The sequence below is a fragment of the Acanthisitta chloris genome, unplaced genomic scaffold, assembly GCF_000695815.1.
Source record: "Acanthisitta chloris isolate BGI_N310 unplaced genomic scaffold, ASM69581v1 scaffold13624, whole genome shotgun sequence".
In the NCBI taxonomy this organism is placed as follows: Eukaryota; Metazoa; Chordata; class Aves; order Passeriformes; family Acanthisittidae; genus Acanthisitta; species Acanthisitta chloris.
This window is the reverse complement of record NW_008669951.1, coordinates 1-24,543: the sequence shown is the minus strand read 5'-3', so window position 1 is coordinate 24,543 and position 24,543 is coordinate 1. Positions and strand designations below refer to the sequence as shown.

General features: G+C 40.5%; 1 protein-coding gene across 1 annotated transcript in view; it reads right to left on the bottom strand.

Annotated features, from left to right (window-relative positions):
* The window catches only part of ADAMTS5 (ADAM metallopeptidase with thrombospondin type 1 motif, 5), a gene marked incomplete at its 5' end in the record, with an annotated part of 37,731 nt that extends 13,194 nt beyond the window's left edge, over nt 1-24,537 (bottom strand). The window contains 2 exons of the mRNA XM_009073512.1: nt 11,983-12,115; nt 24,439-24,537. Of these exons, the coding sequence (XP_009071760.1) occupies nt 11,983-12,115; nt 24,439-24,537 (232 nt within the window). The remainder of the gene's footprint in view (nt 1-11,982; nt 12,116-24,438) is intronic.
* Nucleotides 24,538-24,543: the final 6 nt, after the last annotated feature.

The window sequence follows — 24,543 nt, the reverse complement described above, 5'->3', positions numbered from 1 at the left end:
ATTCACTCTCAAATTTTGAACAGCAGCACAAAACAGGCCACTTGAAATATACTATCTCCATCTGAAGGAAAAAAATTTTCTGTGTTTACACCATTACATATAGCAAAGAAGTAATGCCATCAGCTGACATGTCATTGAACTGTGCTAATTCAAACCTGATGAAGACTAAAGGGAACTGTACACGTTTATATTAGTCAATAATTTAGTTCTTACTGTTTTTCCAAATCATCTTCAGCAAGAAAGACTAATACTTTACTCCGTAAAGACGTTCTGCAACTGTCTAGAGGTGCTACAACATTTTTTAAATGGATAAAAAATGAAAGTATGATGCAACTAAACAAGCATATAAATAAAACATATAAACAAACGTCTAAATTCTGAAAGTGCACACCATGCTGAAGTGCGAGTACTCTCCATAACATAAAATACATCAAACAATCTGAATAATGCTTTCAGTGTCTTCCATATAGAGCATCTTGTTTTGCAGAGGGTGTTGTTAGTTTGTTTTGGTTAGAGTTTTAGTTTTGCTAGGTTTTATTTTGAAATGTATATCTTATTGGATATTTATATTCCAGAAACTCAAAATAATGTGCACACAAAGCAGAACACAATAGAACTTCCAAAAATCCTTAATGTCCAGGGGAGTTCAGTCCACTGCTACATGAGTGTGCAATTTTACTGAGGGTGCACTCAATTTCCATGTCCAGATCATCAGTAAAGATGTTAAATAGGACCAGCCCCAATGCTGAGCCCTGGGGAACACCACTACTGACCAGCCACCAATTGGATTTACCTCGATAGAGGGATGGGGGATAGACCAAGAGAGCTTGAATAATAAGGACAAAGACCATCCATCAAAGCCACTGCAGAGAAATAAACCTGATGTTTTCTCTCCTGAAGGAGACACATTGTAATATTCTGCAATAACTAAAAGCCTTACATGTACCATTGCTTCATGATCTGGTATAACTACTGTAGACTAGCTGCAATGTGACACAAGTAGGAACACTGATGGCAGGATAACATATTCTGATATCCATAGTCATAGGAATTATAATAGTAATAACAATAATAACAACTACAGTACAGACTGGAAAAGAAGAAATTTTCCTTCTATAAACTTGCTGTTATATTGCTTTCAACTCATTTTGGGGGACAAGACGAAAGAGATGGAGGCAGCATCCACTGCCAAGCTGTATCTGAGATTAGGAAAGTAGTTACTGGACCAGAAGTCTGTGTCAAGGCTACAGGAGGTCAGAGGTTTCTGTCCTGTGAGAGAAGCCAAGGTATCATCTGGCAGCCTTACTCACATGGTGGATTCCTGAGCAAAGGACAGAGCTACAGGACAAGTGACAAAAGGACCTTGATCTATCACTCCCACTTGTAGCAGTGATGACTGAGAAGAGCCAGCCTGTCTTCTGCAGCTACTGAATTCCCAGCGGAGAGGAGGTGGGAAGGAGAATGAAGAGGGCATTTATCTTTTTTCTCTTTTCCCCTGATGTGCACACGTTTACTAACATCATTCCACTACAGCTACTGTTTGAATAAAAGGCCCTGTAATACTATAAATGCTAGTAAGAATTTATTCAAGTGACCTGGGTTAACACTGATGGGAATTAATAGTCCTTGCCCTGTTACTACTGTTGCTAATTGCTACTGCAATTATATATCGCAACTACATTGCTGCAAAAACATAATGAATCAAACTTTCATACCAAAGGCATCTGTAATTACTGGTGTACTTTATATGCAAGATTTGGGCTTACTTTTTTTGATAGATAAACCCACTTTCCTTTGGCAATACTTACTATATATAGCCACATAATGCTATTTTTATACTGCACTGAGACAAGGTCAAATATCAGTAGGTACGTGTCTGGTTTCAATCTGATATTTCTCTATATAAATACTTGCTCTGAAGAGACGACAACATCTTTGTTTTGTTTAAGACAAATGCTGGTGTTGAGCAGAATAATTCACTACTGAGATTATTACTTCAAACAGACCAATTACTCTGACAGAATAACTACATAATCAGTGCATCACTTCTAAACTACAGAGTGAATCCTGTGGAAGTGTCACAGGCTGAGGGCTTGATGCATCAGCTCCTACTGTGCCAATGAGGACTGCCTCTGACTTTGGCAAAGTCCTAGACACCGACAATAAGCGTCTTCAGGAAATGCAAAGATGATGTTATTCTTGACTGCTGTTCTACACCATGTTATCACTGAGCTTGTATTCATGCTAATGCACTGAGTAGCACCAGGTCACACCAGACATCTGAGAACTGTGAGCAGAACTGACAGGTTAATGAACCTCAACACATGCCTAGTAGTAATATAACTAGAACCATTTTCTGCTGACATTAAATATCTCCTTGTAGCACATTTCACCAGTATTCTGCTAACTTAAGCAAACATTTATGGGAGAGGGCCATCCCATAGCTTTTGCTGATGGACCCTCAATATGCTGTACAGCCCCTCATTTAAATCAGGACCACACACTGCTTTGCATAGCTGTTCAGCAGTTTCAGCCACTTTCATACATTTTACTTGAATCCATTCACTTTAATATGCACATACTACCAACCGATTAAACAGAAACATTTGCAACAAATTAGTCCAGCCAGGAAGAAAACCCCATGCTGGTTAGACCTAAGCCTCACTATAGCAATTTTCCCTGAGACAACTTGGATGCTTATAGGTTGCAAGAAGAATGTTTTTGTATTTGCTGTCCCAAGACTGCCCATAGCTGTAGAAATTACTTCACTGCAGCATGCTTGTGAAATAAGGTAATGAGGTCCTCTCGGTGGAATAGGAGTTTCATTTCTAAGTCACTGGCTCGGTACTAAGCAGCTCTGGGGGAATAAGACAAGCTGGACAATTGATCTAGAGTTTGGCTGAATAAACACCACATGGCACACAACACATGTTCAGTGTAAGATATGAATGATAGTTGGGTGCAAACCAGCAACTCAAAAACTTAATTCTTCAGAGTGCACAACATTCAGAACTACCCAAAATGCTGCGCTACAACGCATTTAGTCTTGTAGCGCAGAATTCAAGTTTCTTAACAGCCTGTGATAACAATCTGCAAGACTCCACCCATTAAAGATACAATTTTGCTCTCTATACAAACCCCTTTCTTGTGTAACCTTCCCGAACTTCACCTTTCAGAACTGTTCATTTTATGTGAAGGACGTTCCACATAATTAAACACTTGAGACAGAGCACAGATGGACAGGCCTGTTAATGCTGACGCTTCTAAATGTGTTTCTCTGCCACCAATGACATTCTTTCAACAACATGGTTCTGAAAAGGCCTCTTTGCCTTTCCTGTATGTGTTTTTCAGCCCCGGCTCCTCCTGCAGTGCAATTTCAGCTTAGACTACTTTCTGTCAGAACAGTGTGGTCACCACATCAAGCTAGGGAAAATCTACAGCCAAGCAACATGAATATCCCTGGAGCGGGCCAGGCAGTATATTGTGCTCCAGCTTGCTCCTGGCTTCCTGGCCTGAAGACGGTTTAGTTTCATTCCCTCCCTACTCTGAAAAACATGCTGACTCTGCAGAGAACGAAATCTCTGAATTGTGAACTGAAGGTGTTCATTTTTTATCCTTCATATAGACAAAATATATATCCTTTGGATGTAAGCTTGCAACCAAATTTCAAGCTCTTCACTTTCAGCAGAGAGATTGAAAATTTTTTTCATAAAATGATTGCAATTCAGCCTCCCTCTCTGAAAAGACTGGCAGTCCCTGCGGAGAAGTTCAGAGTAAATAAATAAAATTAAATGCTTCTCAGGCGAATGCTCAGCACAGAACATTACATCCCAAATACTTCGACAAAAGCACAGGAATCTGAAACAGGGTCATCTTCTAGAAAACGTCAAGCTACTGCTTTACCTTTCATTAGAGCACAGGATAACTTCTACACTTCACAGTGATAAATGGGGTGAACTGAGGACATGCCTTGTTAACAGCGTCTACGTTGTCATATTAAATCAGGCAATTGCTCTAATGCATGACGAGAACTAAGTCACCTACTTGGCAGACTTCAGCTTTTTGAGGAGAAGCTTCCCAATGTGACTCTTGCTTGTTATGTTCAAAATTATCAAAAATAATTTGATTAAAAAAACATGACAAGGAAAGAAGCAGTAAGTAGCGAATAATTTCCAAAATACATAATTCTGATTGTCAGTATCTGAGCTTCTGAATTAGTCACCAGAGACATTAGTGAGGATAATAGCTGCTCATAGCAGTAAATATGAGGATTTTAGCATAATTCATGGCAGCTTATGGTAAATTCATGAACTCTGGGAGTGTAGATAGTGTAAGAATGTAAAAGTTGCATTGCTTGCTGCCTGTTTATTGGGTAATTCTGCCTTCCTCTCTGTACCAGAAGTACCTTCCCCACAGACTACATGATCACATTGTAGTGTCTACCTGCCAAGGAGGAAAGCGATCCCTACTTTCCCTTGCAGTCCGGAGGACTGAGGGTCCAGGCTAAACACTGAACTTCTTTAGGACCATAGAGTCATAGAGTCACTTAAGTTGGAAAAGGCCCTTAAGACCATTGAGTACAACTGTGTATCTAGTGCTGCCAAGTCCACCACTAAACCATGTCCTTAAAGTATTTTTTTTATAACGACTGTTTTGAATATTAGGCAAAACATGTTTTATTCTCAACTTCTTTATGGTTGCAGAGATACTGATATTTCACTCTATATATTTGGCTTTAAGTTACGATATTTCAGGATCTACAGCAGCTTTTCAAAGCATAGCATTTGTTTAATCTAATTCTTCATGAGGTTACATGTACACAGAGATCAGCACAACTCCAGAAAACCTCTGAAAACTCAAGCAATATTAATGCTCTGAGTCACTTCCTGAAGCCTCTGGTTGAGAACCTAGTCCTCCATCTCCTCACTGCTGTGTGAATCACTTCACAGACAGTAAGAAGGCAGAGATCCCCAGTCTATTCAGACTTAAAAGTATATGCTAGTTTAAAAAAAGCTCAAGCATATTCAGAATCTGAGGATTATATTTTTCTACAGTTAATCAATTTCCCCCTTCTATCTGCCCATACAGACTGGCTCAGCTTCACTATATAAGGTTTGGTTTAAGCACCATGTCTGCTGCAGGTGAGACAATTATGTATTTTATGTAACATTACAAGCTAATAAAAATATTGTTGGGCAAGCCAAGAATTTTTATTCAAAATTTTAACCAGCAACCTTTTGTACAGGTGATGTTTGTATTTTTTAAGAAATCAGCTTGATTTTCTGCTCCACCTGTACATCTTGTGAAGGCTTAGCTCTGACTGCCCATCTTTTCTCTTTATCAAAGCGGATACGTTCATGAGGGCTTAATTCAAGAACTTTTGCAAGCAGAGTTAAGACAGAACTTTAAAATAGGTTCAAAGAGAAGGAATCAAGCAATTTTCCTGATGTACGTCATCAGAAAAGACATGGATGACTGTACTCGCTCTCTTTTTTGTTGTTTTAAGAAAACAAATCTGCCTCATTATGATTATCTGGATGTTTGCCTAAACTTCATCTGTCATGAAGGAAACACAATATAAGAGTCAGACAACCTCTACCATTTTGTCATGTGGCTATGAGATTCTGTGCCCTTGGCAATGTATCCCCCTTGAAATGAAAGGCTACAAAAGATTTGTACCTGTCAAGTCTGAAGCTTATCTTTATCTGCTTTATCTTGACAGCCTTGAAATCAAAGGGCTACATGTTTAGCAGTGGAAAAGAGAAGATTACTGCTTACTTACTAGAAGATTACTAGTTACTTCTGAGTGTACACAAAATGAGCACATGTGGTAAAACATGGAATGGGAGGATTTTTTGACTCATCTACAGACATTAAAAGCAAGACTATCATTAAGTATCACATACATTGTTCTTGGTTTCATCCTTTTTCTGAAGAAGGGCCAGAATCATAGTTTGCTATAAAGGTTACATAGGTCAGACATGGTTGCCTTTCCACAGAGGCCTGCAACTCAAACATAGGTTCAGGCTCTAAATAAATAGCTTTGAGCACTCAAAATTCAGCAAAATATTATTCTGATGTATTTCAGTAATCATACAAGTAGAGACACCAGAAGTGATCTCTCACTTTTAAAATTTTATCTTTACAGGAAATTATGCTTTCTAATAAAGCACTACATTTTGTCGATGGTGCCTGTGACACTTTTGTCCTCAGTGGTGGCAGATGCCACAGAATGAGGTCATGCTGAAAAAGATTTGGTATTAAACACGTTATTTTATATATGGAAGAAATTCTTGACTGTGAGGATGGTGAGGCACTGGCACAGGTTGCCCAGAGTACCTGTGGCTGCCCCGTCCCTGGAAGTGTTCATGGACAACTTGGATGGAGCCCTGAGCAACCTGGTCTAGTGGGAGGTATCCCTGCCCATGGAAGGGCTGAAACCAGGTGATCTTTAAAGCCCAACCCAACCCAAACCTTTCTATGATTCTGTGATTTTGGTACTGTTTCTTCATTTCAGTCATTACACAGTACAGCTATGGAGGAAACTGTGATAACTTCACATAAACACAGAAAATGAGCCTCACTGGAGACATTGAAAAGGCATCTTGTGTAGTGAACTGACTACATCTTTATTCCTTAAGTATTCGTTGCAAAATTTCTTCTTCATCCCAAACCTTTCTATGATTCTGTGATTTTGGTACTGTTTCTTCATTTCAGTCATTACACAGTACAGCTATGGAGGAAACTGTGATAACTTCACATAAACACAGAAAATGAGCCTCACTGGAGACATTGAAAAGGCATCTTGTGTAGTGAACTGACTACATCTTTATTCCTTAAGTATTCGTTGCAAAATTTCTTCTTCATCCCCAAACCGAAATCTGAAATTCTGTGGATCCTCCTGTGGCCAACTGAGTGCATTGAAGTATTTACTGCCATTGCATTCTTGTTCTGTCCCAGCAGGCTAACAGATAAGCCACTTTTACTTGAGCTTGGAGAAAAACAACAAGCAAATGACCCAGTTAGTCTAAACTTGCATTTGTGATGGTTATCCAGTTCTATGCTCTGGTGCCTCTCCTATTTGGATGAATGCAGTTACAGAGAATGAGCAAGTGTTACCATTCCCATTAATGATAACTGTCTCCATCAGGCCCTTCATCCACCCAAAACTTGAGACAGCTGAGCAAACCATTGTTTCTTTGTTTATCTACTAGAGTTTAGCATGGTGGAGTTCTAAACAATGTTCTCGGCACTGCTGTAGCTTCATTGGCTCAGGTGCAAACCAAAGTCACGTCCACAATCTTGTGCATTTGTCTGCCCTAGGGTAGGATTGGTGTCCCCTAAGCCACAGCCATTTCATCCAGCCAGCTCCTGTGAACCTCCAGTAACAGAGATTTAACAGCCTCCCCAAGCAATTCATTCCTGCCCTTGACTGTCCAGGTTAGATGATTTTTGTCTAATGATTACAGTAAAACTCCATTGCTGCAATTGAAGGTCATTACTCCTTGTGCTACCCCAGGTGGACAAAGAGAATGATTTATTATATAAATTTTTGCAATGATTTTTTTAGCATATTTGAAGGCTGCTTTTATTCCATGCTTAGGTCTTCCTTTCTCTAAAGTCACATGTAAAAGATAAAAGAAAACTAATGAACAGAGGTTTAGTTAGTTCTATGTAGCAATATTAAAGCTATGTCCTAAAAATAAAATGCTTGGAATGAACATGAGTAAACCATATTACTCAGGAGGAGAGAGGGAGTAACAGCCTGCCAGCATGTTTGCATAACAGAGGAATAGGAACTTTGCAAAAGGTCAACTGAAAATTATCACTAAGGAAAAAGGCAACACTTTCTCTGTATCACTGCTTTAAAAAAATCCCAAGATTTTCAAGATTGATGGAAAGAATAAAAATACATATAACTTAAAATACTGGACCCATGTAACTCTCACTGAACTGAACTGGAGCTTTGCCTGCTTGAAGACTGCCGAAAAGATGCTTTTGTATTTAAGGACTAGATCAAAACTCAAGAGACAAGTTTAATCCTTAGTTTTCTTTGAGACTTCCTTCGTGATTTATTGATAAAACAAGTAGTAGCTCCACTTACTTCCTCTTGAAGCCTTCTCATTTTGCTTTTGTAGATGACAAACTGTTTAGGACAGTGGGCTATCTGTACTGATGCACATGGGACTCCAGCATAAGAGGAGTCAAAGTCAGCAGAAACTTCTGACCATGACTGCATCTCGAAATGCAAGACCGGGCTACTAAACATGGAATTGTTGTGCATTGGATATACCCCATCACAAGATATGTTAAATGTAACTTCACAGTGACTGATTGTGCCTCTTGGTGATGTTGGATCATGCTTATTGTCATAGGATGCATGAGTTGTCTTATAATTCAACACTGTGAATGCAACAAATCTCCAATCTAAAAGTCCAGAGTATTAGAGTGAGAATGTAGTTATTTTTGTTTCTTGATGGTTATTAGAAGGGATATATGGAGAATCAATATGCTAGTGCTGACCTATGAGAAACATTAATAAATGTTGAGATGATGAGCAATCATAGGTTCTTTATTGCTTTTCTCTGTATGCCCTTATTAAGCAGGGAAGTGCATAAAGTAAGGAAACATCATGTCTTTACAGACAACAGGCTGATGATAACAAAGACTGAGGGAACACCTACATACTATGCCTAAGCTAGCTCAGATAGCCCTGCAAAGCTATGGAGAGATAGGTGAAGGAGTTGCTAAAAGGAAAACAGGCATCTCTATGCAACAACGTGGTGATGAGCCAATGATTTTAGGCAAGAATCCAGAAGACTATTTTTGTGAAAACAAAGTTACTGCTGTCCAAACTGATAGCAGCGTGTCCCCTGCTAGAAAATAACCACTTATGGATTTACTATTAGTGGCTGGATGACTTGACAGACTACGATTTAAAAATAGCATTTATGGTATTAACACTGTTTTCTTTTATTCAGAGGAGAAACTGGATTATCACATTCTAAGTTAGAAGGTTTTCTCCTCTGTATTTGTTGCATTATCCTCATTTTTAGCATTTGACATTGGAGACAAGCTATTACTGGTTTTCCTACATACAAGTAGGACAAGATTCAGGTCCTACCTAATCATCAATATATAGATTGACACAGTCAGATGACACCTCTTATTGTCAGCTAATCAGGTGTAATAAGAATTTGGTTGCATCTATTTCTTTCTGTGTCCTCCTTTACAGTTCTTTGGAAATTTCATACTCTCCCCCCACCAAAACCCACTGGCAAAAATCCATCTATTTCATCTGAAAGAAATAAAATAAACATCTTACACATAAGGTGGTAGAAACCCTGGCAACAGAAGCAGCAGGCTTTATTCTGTAGGAGGCTGATTTTTGGCTTCCTGTGCATGAATCCAACATGAGCCCCTGGGCTGTGCATCATCCTGTTTGGTTGAGCTGCAGTTCAATTTACTTTGGTTGCCTTCCAGAGAAAGAATCCAATCCTGAAAAGTGCTCTTGGATCCTTCAGATCCCCTTGGAAGTCAAAGTGAGGACACACAGCCATTCTGCAGATCAAGCCCATGTTAATGATGCTGCATCTGCTCCCCATGCACACACAGCAGAGTTATTTAAAAAACTGTAGAATGACTTTGATTTACTTAGCAGCTCACCCTGCTCTTCCTACTGACATCTTAGGCTTAGAGCCCTTAGCATCCCCTCATTTACGTTGCCCGGTGAATTCTAGTGAGTAACTAAGCCACTGTAAAATTAAAGCAACACCCTGCCCACAGGACAAGGGGAACTTTAAGATTTCTGGATTGTAGGAAGAAATTTGGTCTCCAAATAAAATAAAGCAAGGTTTTCCCCAAAGTGCTTAACTAAAGGGTATCCATGCCACACTTTTTATTTTTCATCCTTTTTTGACCTTTAATTTAATTTAAGCACTCAAGCAATTTTAGCTGTTTTCCTCTCAACTTCTTTCACTTCAGGCCACACACACAAAGATCATTCTGTGACTTGACACCCCTCCTGTCCTAAAAACTTATGGTGAGAAGAAAAAAAAAAAAGGATGTTATTTTAAACGCTCTCAAACTAGAATTTTTTATCCACTATGGCACTTATTTATTTATTTCAATTCATGCCTTTTTACATCGAAAATTATAGCTTTTATGGATTCCTGTAAACACCTAGGTATGAAAATGGCTCTTTCTCAAAAATTTGCTTCTAGATCACTAAAAATAATTCACTTTTGTCTGTATTTTCTTTGTGTGGAACTTGAGGTAACAATATGTATGTTTACTGCTCATTCCTGTCTTTATTGATCTATGTTCTTTCATTTTTAATCTACCCAATCATGTACTTATTGCTGATAAAATGGTAGTCAAGACACATTACTCAACTACTCACACACCAGATATATCAACACTGGCATCACAAGAAGGTTCTTCATCCAACCTTGCCACTAACCCTCAGCAGCAAGCATCACTTCTGGGTGCAAGAAGATACAAGCAGTCCCTCGAGCAGACTGGCCTTTGACTGACAGGCTAAGTTTGTAATCTCTCTACTTTTCCCAGTTCTAGACCATGTCATTCATTACCTTCACAGCAGCCATGTGTGATGTCACTAAACACATCTGATGTGAAGCTGTACTTGATGTATTGCTGTTGCTATCTCCAAATTCTCTGAAGTAGTGATTTTCAGAGGGCTTTTTCTTTTATAATTACATTATTGTTAAATAAAATTTCTATTTTGGGGACTTGTTCTACCACAACATTTTATGTTTCCATGCAACGCATGATCCCTCTCCAGCCACTGCCAATTTAACTTCTTTGTAGCACCATAAGGGCTGTAGGGTTGGTTAGGCTCACTCATCACTGAAGAGTCAGGCAACTGATATGCCAGCTGCATTTTTATGCTTAGTGACCTCCGTTTGCTGAGCCAGATGTATATGTAAGGCACACAACTCTTGGGCTCTACCTGCTAGCTACTTGAAAACTGAACTACAGCAATGATACTCCCAAAGCAAACTTTACTTTGGTTTGGCATGAGGTACAAGGCAATTCAGCAATTGGCTCTCTCTGAAAGTTCCCCTTTCCTTATTATTTCCTTCCAAGAATGTTTAAAAAGAAAAAAAGAACAAAAAGAACGTTCTCCACTTTTAAACTGCTGTTCACTCACCAAAGTGAATAGCTCTTATACCAAATGTATTTCTGGTGAACACAGTTTACGAAACATCAGTAAATTAAACATAATCAAGGTGGCAGCAGTCTCTCTGAAGGAATACATCATGACAGATGTTATATGCCAGATCATGAACTTTCTTCTGTCACTAATTCTATCTTAAATCCTTCTGAAGGGTACATGTCAGGTTCCTAATTTAATTGCTCTTCACTGAGGTGGAAACTGAAAAAAGGTTAAAAAGTTTTTTTGACCAAACCTTTATCACCTAAATACTATTTCACTTATTACAGGATTCATATTAGTTCACATTCCACCAGAAGGTGGAATTTCCATACACTTAAAAATAAATCAGTTTAGTGTTTTTTTTCCACAAAAGCCTTTCTCTGCAGGTAATACGTTGTCCCAAGAAACCAGCTTTATAACAGTAGAGCATGCAAATAGTTAAAATCTGTGAGTTATTTTCCACTGTGTATGCATTAAATGCATGCAAATTGCAATAGATGGGCCAAATGCTTTCTCAGGAGGGACATGTATTGATATCTTTGGACAGTAGCAGCAGCCTTTGAATTTTCACTTCAACTACTGCTTAGAAATGACACTGTCAGAAAGGAAACACCTACTGTGCGCCTTCACTTGCCTTCTGATCCCTTATTAGTTAACCCTGAAGTGCATATGTATACAGCCTTAATCCCCAAGTAAGTATCTGGACCAGGGGAAATCTGGAATTAATTGCGAAGTATTTTGGTTACTAATGCAGCTGTTACTAGTGTTTGATTTGGCAAGCGAACAGAAAAGGCACTGCATACCAATTTCGTGAGCCACTGTAAAAGCTGCATGGAGGCCGTCGTCTTCAATCACCGCACAGCTGCGCTCAGGAGAGCATATGGTCCCAACGTCGGCCATTCCCAGAGTATCACATGAATGATGCCCACATAAATCCTGCCCAGGAAGGAAAAAAAATCATTAAAATAAATTTTTACACCCATAGGTAACAACCAGTTAAAGCCACTATCCTTTTGCAAATAGCAGAACCTGGATAAAAACATCAATATAAGCTTCCATCTAAAGACGCCAACGCAGTTTAAAAGCACAACTAGCCAATTTCACTCCTATTAAATTCAGTGGGATGATTTTAATTGTCTTTTAAAGAATTTGGGTATGTTCTGTAACTAATGATTGTTAATTAAATTTGTATTTCTGTGATGGATACAGAGGCTCAAGTTTGCATTGAGGTAGGTACTCAAAATACCTCTTTATTTACAGAAGTGAGCCAAAGTACAGAAAGCAGGCTTCAGATTCCTGATAGACCACCTTTCTATTCCAAAGGCAAGTCTTATATTTGCACTTAAAAGAAATGAGATTGTTATATGTGAAACTTCATTTCATATCTGTCAAGTAGTACAATGATTAATAGTGTATTACCCAATATACCGAGTATTTAAGTAATTCTCAGAGGTTGCTTACAGAGTCAGTGACGTGACAGAGCACAAAATCCCCTGAGTCCCAGTCCTACTAGTGCAACAACTCAACCATGCCTCCTTGCAGTTTAACCCCAGCCAGCCACTGAACACCAAGCAGCCACTTGCACACTCCTCCACCAACAGGATCGGGGAGACAATCAGAAGGACAAAAGCTAGAAAACCCCATGGGTTGAGATAAAGGCAGTTTACCAGAGAATGCAAAAGCTTCACGCAGAAGCAAAGCAAAACAAGGAATTGTTTCGCTGCTCCCCATGGACAGGTGGTGTTCGGCCACCTCCAGGAAAGCAGGGCCCATCACACGTAAATGTTACTTGGGAAGACAAACTCCATCACTCCAAATGTCCCCCCTTCTTCCTTCTTTCTCCCACTTTATATACTGAGCATGATGTCATATGGGATGGAGTATCCCTTTGGCCAGTTTGGGTCACCTGTCCCGGGTGTGTCTGCTCCCAGTCTCCCATGCACCCCCGACTTCGTTGCCAGTGTGGCAGTACAGAAAGCAGAAAAGGCCTTGGTTCTGTGTAAGCTCGGCTCAACAACAACAAAAACATCTCTACATTATCAACCTTGTGTTCTGCACAAATCCTAAACACAGCCCCATACTAGCCACTGTAAAGAAAGCTAACTCTACTTCAGCCCAAACCAGCACACTCCTACTGGTAGATAGAGGGTGTCTCTAAAACCCATGCAGGTAGCATTAGGTTTTTAATTTTGTTTCAGGATAATGATAATGATGAAGGCAACTTTGGTCAGAAATCATGTTTTAATCACCAGCAGTAACTTTTCTGTGCTTCTGTTGAAGCAGGGGGAAGAATTCTAGTCTGAACATACATATATATTGGTTTTTGGATGAGAAGGAAAAGTAGATACCATGCTATTTGGAACACTTCAACATTTCATTGTGGTTGAATGAAACTGACATTTTCAAGCAGTATTATCTAATATTATTATCAAAGTGATCAAGGAGTACCTTTTTTCACCTTAATTTTTAAGACTCTCTTCTTCCCATCATATACCTTTTTATAAGCACTTTCTTTTATTAAGCCTTTCATAATTAATCCATCTGAATAACACACACCTTGTATGAGGCTTCAGGTCAACAGTGTTCACTGATTATGACAAGTTAGGCAACCTTGAAAACACATTGGATTCAAATCCCACTGAAGTCAAAGAAAAACACACACCAAATTCACAGATACCATGACAGAGCATCTCTTTACTAAGAAAAAAAAAGTTGCTTTTTCCCCCCCAAGATGAAACAAAGACATTTTTCAAAATTACACAGAGGAAGAATTTCACACTTCCAGGTGTCTGGGAACTCTTCTTGGTAAGTGCTCTCTTGGTGCCTATCGAACTGTAAATGCTGTAGTACCAATGAACAAAAAAGCCTCACAAGAAGAGAGGGAATATAGTTCAGAAGTGTTTCCATTTCCAAATTTTCACAGGTATAATCTATGATTTAAGAAAAACTTCCATTCTGAGTAATGAATATACTATGCAGTCAATTTCTTCCCTACCCCCCCCGACTCCCCACCTTGGGGTCCAATTAACTCCCCAGACTTTGCCTGTGGCTCTGCATGGGTTATGGGAAAGTCTGGGATGTCCATTTTAAACTACTTTAAAAGAAATGCAAAAGTTTTCCACTTGTATTTACGCAAATAAACTTTGTATCATTTTCAGCATCTCTTGACCAATAGTGGAAGAGGTCACAAGTGAGGTCATGTTATTATAATGCCAAATATTTGGGGTATATTCAACAAAGAAGACACTATCCTTAAACTCCTATTACTTTTGCTTGGGTTCATATCCATTTGCCTTTCATGTATCACTTCTGGATCTGACCCTTTCGGTCTAAGGGTACATTCACTCTATGTAAATGTAACTGTAAGTGGTTTACCTACAGCAGCATGTGTAACAAAACTCAGAAAAAATGCATGTGCATAGTACAAATAAAAATATCTTTTCATGGTGATATAATCTGCCCAAATAACTGAGTGTGAGCTTTATAGGAAGTAAGACACCTTTAGAGCAATTTGACCTGAAACCACACAAGCAGTTGAGCTGAAATTTTTATACAAGTACCAAGAAGCACATAACTGAGACAGAAAGAAGCCTAGTGGAAGAGGTCGAGGTTACTCTCAGGCTGACAGTTCCCACAATAGTATAAAATGCATTAATTCAGGCTTTGTCTCTCCATGTAGATTCTATGTTATTTGGTCTCTTCTTGTATTTGGGTGTCATTATTACATATATACTTACACCAGTACTGCTCCCAATGTGGGCACAGTTGTATCAGCACAAAGATGTCTTATGCCAATGCATGATTTATTTCCATTTGCATACAAGACACATCCATGGCAGTGATATGGCTGGGAATTTATCCCAGCAGACACAGCCAGATCTAGCAGTGATTCACTGGATTTGACAACACAAGTAAAAGGATATAAACTTTCTAAGCAAGCAATCTCATAAACCTCCTTAGAGTTACTTCTGATGGGATGTGTGGACCATGGAAAATTATGACAGGGATGTTAACCATAAGCAGCTCTTCTGACTCATGTCTGGTTAATCCCACCTTCAACATTTCAAAAGCTGTGCAAAGGATTACATTACGCCACCTTCCTTGGACATTAGGGCTGCATTAGTTAAAGGTTGCTCCTAGGATACCCCACAGCAGGAAATAAGTGATTCTGAAAACTGCTTCTCTGTAAAATTACATAGCTCCTCCAATTCCCCACAGACAGCTGGGAAACAGCTGTCCTCAGATGCTGTGAGACCTGTGACCCCATAAAGGAGCAGAGAGGAGAGTGACTGTGTTGTGGTCAGAAAGTGGTGGACAGTGATGCAGTGAAGCCCTGTTCCTTCAGCCAGCCCCATGACCACTTCCGTGCTGCCGCTCCAGCAGTCTGAGCAAGGTGGTGTGGGGAGCCCTGCAGCCGCCTACCAAACCCCAGCTGGGAAGTGGCCGGAGGTGGCCTGTAAAGGATTTTGGAAACAAGAACAGGAAATATTTTATGGCATTAGCTTCTGTGTATGAAGCTGTTCCTGGGATGTCTATGGGTTGCCCATCTGCTGCTAAAGCAGGGCATGCGACGGCTATGCTTTGAACAGAGAGCATGTATTGTGCCTTCTGGTTTTTGTTGCCGACTTCAGTCCTCAGTGACTGCACAAAGATGATTTTTTTCAGCTAATGCTGACATTGTCAATAATCATTTAGGCAGATTACTGAAGGCTCAGGTCTGTTATGTTGTCAACTCATTTTCTCACTTATTCTTTACTTCTCTTGCCTCTGCATGATTTGAACTTTAATATATTTCTATTCATAGCATCACATAGTATATACTGTGAATATAACTGTAGCCTATCAAGTGGCATCTGAGACACATATTCTGAAAAGTTTGCCATCAGATCCACTCACTGATACTAGCTACATAATCCTTCCCAACAGCATGACTTCAAGCGATATTATTGAAAATCATGTCTGTTTAGAGTTCCACTGATTTAAAACCTTGATGGCAAAATTTCTCTTGACTTAAATCTCCTGTAGCTGCACTGGCAACGGATGATTTGCTGCCAGCATCAATAGTTATATTATTTTTGTTTTCCTGGGCAGTCTTGGAAAGCAAAGTTTCTGGAAATACTGGAAAAGGTTTTATTTCCCTTGACATTTTTTTTCTTAAAAACAGGCCCCCATGCAATGATGCAATCCAAAAAAACTGTGTGGGTCACCTCAAATTTTCATACTCCAGCTAAAGCACTAGGAAAGAGGGGATTCACATGACACTTAAAATTAGTTTCCAATTATTATTTCATTCTGGTCTGTGGCTTCTATTAGAAAGTTAATCACTTATGCAGGTCTGTATATTCATATAATTGCCTCAAAACAGTGGCAGAAGCTTCAAAGAATTAGTGTTTCTTGATATTTCTAAAGAAGAAATACAGTCTCGCCCTTGATCTGCATTATAGTAGTTTCAAAAGAGAAAAATGACTGGGAAATGCATTTGCTATACAGGAGGAAATAGATGTTAAGACTCAAGCTTTGGCAAAGGAATGACTTAGGAAAACTGAACTGTACATCATAAGACTAGTAGTTAATTAGACAGCTTATTAAAGGCCAAATTTTCTTGGCATCCTAAGTACATCAAGAGCAGCTGGCTCTCTGCCATGTATACATGGCATTGTTGTGAATGAAGATAACTGTCACCACATCCTACTGGAGCAGTGGATTTATTTTAACTGAAACTAGTTCAGTAGGCTTAAAAACAAGCATAAGCTGTTTAGTGAAACCTGTTATTAGGTCAGAGCCTGCTGACTGGATCCAAAACAGGATTTAAACACCAACATGGACAGTTTGGTGCAATGTAAGGGCAGAAGAACATATCCTCTGTTTTTCTGAGTACCTACCCATCATAGGGCTTGCGATTTGTGACCTTATGGGTCCCAAAGTGCCACAGTTTCATGGTCCTGAGCAGCTTAGCACTTATACTAAAGCTTGATTGGGCTTGAGATGCTTAATGTTTCACTATCTTTGTCCCTGAGGGAAGCTAAGCCTACAGATACTCTCAAATCAGATGTACAAGAAACCCACAGGATTAGGCTTTCTATCAGGCACAGCTGCCCATCTCCTTCTCATAAAGCACAGCTAACACTTTTCACATCTCTGTGTGCTTGTTCACTCGCTCTTCTGGTTTCTTTAGCTCATCAGCTAAAGCCTTTGCCCAGTAAGAATATGATCCAGCTTCAAACTTCCTTTCAGGGATGAGACCACTTAGAAGCATATTTTTTAGGAGAGTGCTGTATGGTCCACACCAGACTATGGCCTACAGTGAAGGTCTCTGCATGTGATCCTGCACACAAAGAGTTGTGGCTTCTGGTGACGGGACCCAATTTTTGGTCCCTATTCCTCAGCTGTTTCTACATTTTACACTGAACAGTCCTGTGGTAAATTACAGAAACAGTCTGCACTCCGTACTTTAGGAACCCAGACCACTTTGCTCTAAGCTATGCACTCCAGTCACCACCTTCAGGTCATGATTCCTCTCATTCTCACCATATGAATTACTCACTAAACAGTGACATAGCTAGGGTCAGAGGGGTTTCCTTAACATTCGGAACAGCTTACACCCTAGTGGTTAAGGACCTCTCCTGGGACGTGGGCGATACAGACCTAAAATCCCTCAAGCAGAGGAAGAAATTAAGTACAACTTTCTGACTTTCTGCAACAGTGTTCCCACTGCAGCCCTGTAAAGGGAAGGTGGGGTGAGGCAGTATTTGGAATATACACATCCACCCTCCTATGCATCCCTCTGCAAAGCAGGTGAATTAATGCTTTTTAATGTCACAGCAAAGTGGAATGGCACATGTGGAGCAAAGTACAGTTCACCCAAACAGAAAGGATAACAGATATCACCCAAAGAGTGCATGGCAACTGGAAGACAAAAGGAGCGTAAGACTGAAGCTGACAGATAGCAAAAGGTATACAGGAAATCAGGGCTAATGGGAGAACTGGGGCATGGTCTATTTTACCATCAACCAATACTATGGCACTTAAAAGAGGCTTTACAAGCCAAAATAGTGGGATGCTTCCCTGGAGGAAGTCCTCTTGAAACACCAGTGAGTCATGGAGGTGTCTAAATTAGGGCACCAGGGAGAGGGCCTGGCCATTGGTGTGAAGCAAGGCAAGAGTCTGGTCAGACTCACTGGGTTACTGCTTTGCCCTTCTCCCCTGGCCTTATTCTGAGAGGATGGCTGAAGCCTGGTTACTTTGGGATGAAAACCAGAATGGTGATACCTGCCATATCTACCAAAACAAAAATCACAGCAGTTTAGCTTAAACATTGAGGTCATCTGCATTTTGGGTTCATATGATAAATACAGGCATGAAGGGACCCTAGGAGCTAGTCATCCAAAGACATTCTGCAACAAAATATTAGAAATAGAACCTAAATTGGATTAAGCTTTTATGCTATGAATGGACACATTAACAAAATGATGGTTTTTTTCCCACAAAGTATAGAAAGAAAACTCAGCAGTGCTATGCAAACCACAGATTATTTAAAAATATTGACAAAATGCATTTGGACTCTGCATGGGGAGGAGCAGTTACAGTTATGAAACTGGTGACTGGTGAACAAGGAATAATATGTGATTTAACCTGCCTAATGCAAAGTTCCTTTGTGGGGAAACTCTGCACCACCTTCCTAGATCAGTCTCCCCAGGGACATTATTTAAATGCATTAGATTTGCAACAAAATTGGTGAAAATACTATGAAACTGGCAGACACAATACATTATAATTTCTTCAGAGTAATAATAATAAACAGTGAAACATACTCTATTGACCTTTGGTACAGTGACTTGTTTTACTTCTATGGGATAATAATTGTGGGAAGATGATAATACAGAAAAGAAAAGAAAGAAGAACCAGAGCCAGAGAAATCATGTGCTCCGTGCAATGAAATTATCATCTGTAGAGCTGAGATAATACAAAGCCTGCTGTTAAATTTCAACAGCACTGTCAGATGGACAGTTAAACTAAATCACACACGCAAGACCCATATAATTACAGTGCAGGAAAAGGCAGGACAGTGGCCTCTGGCTCCAGCATAAACTATTTCTTAGAGCCAGGCATGATGGTACTGTCACAGATGATGCTAACAAGCACTTAGGAAAGTATTTTTTCTTGGTTTTGCTGCCTGTATCTACTGTGAGAAATATCTATTTTAATCTTCATATGATTCAGAACTGGGGGGAAAGAAAGAGAGCTGGATTTTATCCAAATGCACTCAATAGTTCACTTGAAATTTAACTAAGGGTCACTAATGAAATAGATTGGATGAATTGTAGAGGATAATTGCAGAGCAGGCTAGACCTCAGAAAAAGTACAGTGTGAGTTCAACTGCAGTTTGCAATCACGTCTAATATGTTTTACTACCATGACAAATTATCTGGCAAGTATTTTGTTGCAGCCATAAAAATCTGAAGATAACCTGCTTCTAGCTTCTGAGAACTGTTCACAACAAAGAGACCTGAAACAGACTAAATTCTAAATTCGCTGTTGACTTCACTGCCACTGAGAACAAAGTGAGCTAATCTCCAGCTCTTCCTCCTCCCCACCAAACAGCCACTTCCCTACTGCAGCCTGGCATGGAGGACTCACCTGGCCACCAGATGATTGAATCCTTACATCACCATATTCATAGAATCACCAATTTTGGAGACCTCTATGATCATCAAGTCCAGCCCTTAGCCTGACACTGCTGTAACCCTTAAATCCTAAACTATATCCTCCAGTGTCAGATTCAGACACCTCCCAAACACTTTCAGGGATGGTGACTCCACCAGCTCCCTTGGCAACCTATTCTAGTGCCTGACCACACTAACAGTGAAAAATATTTTCCTAACATCTAATCTGAATCTCTCCTGTCTCAGCTTATGAGCATTCCCTGAGTCTGCAGGCATGGCAGAAGAGACCATCTCCCTCCTCTCTACACAACCCACTTTCAGGTAGTTGTAGAAAGCAATGAGGTCACCCCTGAGCTGCCTCTTCTCAAGGCTAAACAAACCCAATTCCCTCAGCTGCTCCTCATACAACATGTTTTCCAGACTCTTTATGAGGCTCGTTGCCCTTTCCCGGACTCACTCCAGTGCCTCAATGCCCTTTTTTAAGTGAGCGGCCCAAAACTGAACACAGTAGTCGAGATGTCAATGCCAAGTAAAGGGGCATGATTACTTCCCTAGTCCTTCTGGCCACACTATTCTTGACATAGGCCATGATGCCATTGGCCTTCTTGGCCACCTGTGCACACTGTTAGCTCATACTGAGCTGCTGTCAACCAGCACCCCCAAGTCCCTTTCTGACGAACAACACTCGAGCCACTTCTCCCCCAGCCTGTAGCGCTGCATGGGGTTATTGTGACCCAAGCGTAGGACCCAGAACTTCACCCTACTGAACCTCATGCAGTTGTTCTCAGCCCACCGATCAGCTTGGTCCAGATCTCTCTGTAGAGCTTTCCTACTCTCAGGCAGATCAACGCACCCACTCAACTTAGTGTCATTTGCAAATTTACTGAGGGTGCACTCAATCCCCATGTCCAGACGATCAATAAAGATGTTAAATAGGACTGGCCCCAATACTGAGCCCTGGGGAACACCACTAGTGACCAGTTGCCAATTGGATTTAGCTCCATTAAGCATAACTCTCTGTACCTGGCCATCCAGCCAGTTTTTTGCCCATCAAAGAGTCCACCCATCTAAGCCATGAACAGCCAGTTTTTTAGAAGTATGCTGTGGGAGACATTGAAATCCAGATAGACCATGTCCCTTCATCCACTATTCCATGGAGGATGCTCTGAGAATGCGTGTGGCCCAAATTTTACAGCTGCTGTCAGGAACTTAGCTACCAAGTAGGTGAACTGCAAGGGACCCAATGTACTCTCTATGGCTGTTACGGCCAAGCTGCCTTAATGAGAGTTCTCACAGGACTAGACATGTTAGAAAATTATCACCTTTTGGTACTGTCAAGTCAGACCTCTGTCAGGCTTGATACATCAAGGCTCAAAATGAGAGACTGAGACCACTGGGACAATATAATTCTCCTCATCAGATCTGAGGAATTTAAATAATCGCAACTAAATTTCAGCAATAATTAGTGACAGATAATTTGTCTGTGCACGGCAGATTTTCACAATCTCCTACACAGTTGGAAACAATGGCCAGACACATAGTGTTCCCTGCAGTTACAGACTAAACGTAGGACCCACTGCAGCTAATGGATAGGTAGATGGCCCTTGCCATCACTGAAAAGCAATACAGAGACTTAAAACTGCTTAACCATGTTGCCTGTATCAACCAAAACTGAACTCATGTTCATATTTATTTATTATTTACTATGTTCTGCAGCACAATTGCTTTAAAGCCCTGATCAAATTAAATATAGGTTATGATCAAAAGTAAGTGGCTGTTATAATTCAGAATCAGTAAATTTCCTTCAAAAAATATTTTTGCATGGGAAGTGCTTCCTAGTATGAATGATGATGATGACCATAACTTGAACTGCCAGTACTAATTTTATAATAAGGGAAACCTGCCAGCTCATTCTTAGTCTATCAATGGTTACTAATAGTTTATCTTTAAAGACAACAGAAGAGGAGGAAGCAATAGTGCTGAATTCTGTTGGGATTCTTCCTTTATAAGGAACTAAAGCTACTGTCTTTACAGTCAGCCTCTTTTGGTGTAAAAAGTAACATCCAAATAAATGTCACTCCAGAACAAAGATAATTATTCTATTAGAGATTTGTATGGCAACAAGTATGGATAACGTAGATTCTATCTACACAAAAACAGTTACATACAGCTGAGGAAAACACCTTCAGCTGACAAATGATTTGCAAATATTATTCTGTTGACAGAGACACACAAAGTTCAAGGTGGCCTCAGTTAGTAAACAAAGACGGAAAAATGTACCTCACACATTTACCCCATGCCGAAAAAGCAAGTCATTTAGAAAAAGACATCTGGATGTTCAAAAATTAGCATGACGGTATTCAGAGCCCATCAAAACATGCAGCCATGGCTCGGCGTCTAGTAGCTAAGCAACATACTTCATACATTCAAAACACAGTTGTAAAAGTGGGATTCTCCTGCCAATTGCTGCCACTCTCATTGAAAAGCTAAACTGGAAAAAATCTCTTTTTAGTTCAAAGTGGGGCTGTTTTCTCCAGGAAACCTCTCTACTCCCTTTTCATCCTTTAACTCTTTTCATGTTTACATTCCAAGAGGAGCAAATAAGATTCATGTTGACATTTCAAATGTAAGCATATAAAAATTGTGGGGACTCACACATACTCCCTGCAAAGAACATCATGAACACATGTAGCAAGAAACTACTCCAGTCTTGTTCTTATTGAGTCAAATTCTGAAATGCAATGCCAAACAATGTGTGTGTGCACACAGCAAATCATTAAAGCAAACTAAGTTATCCCGAAGTGTATCGAGGAGCTAATTCCATAGTTAAACCTGTGAAAATGTAAACCAAGAAAAATGGAAGCCTGTGGGGTTTTTTCTCACGAAGCATTTACACCCCTAAATAACAGTGCAAGCAGTATTTGCATCTTAAGAGGGGGAGGAGACAACGGGACTGTGACATTTTGTTTAGTTTAGGTACAACTTACATCCAGAAGAAGTAACTTTATGCATGAAAAATTATCAGGACTCTTTGAAAGTGGATTACTGATTAGCAGTAGACTCTCATTCTGGCAGGAGGGCATTCATGCAAACAATGACAGATAAGCATCTGTAAAGCAAGTGCACTTTACATGCACATCCTATCTCAATCCAAATTAACTTAATAATTGATGTAAAGGCTCACAGTCTGCCACCATAAGAGTTTCTGAATTGTCATAAATCCCAGGGAAATCAATGGGAATACTGGCAAAGAAAAACACTCTGCAGTGAAAAGTGATGGATTCTGGCCCAGGCTAAATTAATAAGCCATTAGAAAGGATGTTTACAGCAAAAAAGCAAGAGCACTCTGACCCACCCCAAGCAGTCTGCTTTCATCCAGATTATAATGATAAAAAAATTAAAGTTTGTGAATTGGAAGGATGGCCTTTAAACTGCTAAAAAAGGCGCCTGTTGTACAAGTGATGCCTGACACAGAACCTAATGTTTCAACTATTTACAGCTATAAAAGCAAGCCAGGCACATTTTTTCCCCCCTTCTGGAGCAAGTCCTTCCACAAACCATCCAAAGCATCCTTTTTGGCAGGCTCCTATGATGCAGAAAAGCAGGAGAACTCAAATGAATGGAAAGTCATGCAGTTATTTTTTTTTGGGGAAGGGAAAAAAAGAAAACACTAAACCCAAACCACTGAAGGGATATTCTTACAGAAGAAGTTCATTGCATAAACTTGGCTACATGTCTACTAGAGCAATGTCCCTTAATGACCTCTGGCAATGCAATTAATTAACAACCAAGCAGGGAGCAAGGCACAGCTCTGCATGGGTAATACCAGCCACATCTAACCCACAATTGATCAGGACATCCGTTTTTCAGCTGGGGGACAAGAGAGGGACTGCAGCCTCTTACCACCAGCCCAACTCACTCAACTTCTGCAGCTTTGTTTACCTGCGGTTTGCATTTACGTCCTACACTTGAACCACAAATGCTGCTGGCTTCAAGTGCATTGGAGCTACTCTTGCTGGAAATAGCATCTCAAGGCACTCAACAAGGAAGTTGTCTGTACTTTTAAGGTGTTCTCCACCACTTTCACTAGCAGGTTTATTTGGGAACTAATTTAGGCTAGGAAGTGCTATCAGCCCTATTTGCCTGGGCCACCTCTCCAAAAGAGAGGGGCTGTGTGTTAAACATCGCACTGGAAAAGATGCAACCATGTCATGTCTTGAGCAGAAATAAGTTAGGTGGCCTTAACAGCGTCGCCTGATCGGGCAAATGACCACCTCTCCACTTTGACAGGAGTCCTGACACCACACTGGCACGAATGTGTCCCGGCAGTTGGGGTGACTGCACGGGATTGAGGGCACACACAAATGCACAGACCACTCGCTGGATTCTCAACCACTCTATCCCCAGCCGCTGCGCATGTGCAGGTCCCCGAGACACAGTGCAACCCGATGGAAGAGACAAATCCACGAGCAGGGAGGCAACCACTGGGCAAAGCAGGGCAACGTGGCTGGAGGACTTCAGGCGAGCCACGCCGCAGCCCGGCCACCCCACGACACGCGGCTGAAGGGACACGCTGCCGCTCAGGGTGGCGCCTACCTCGCGGGTGAAGAGGATGGCAGCATCGTAGTGTTCATCGTGGTCATCATCGAGGTGGTTGTGCTGGTGCTGCCACTTGCAGAAGTTCTTGAGAGTGGTCGCGGC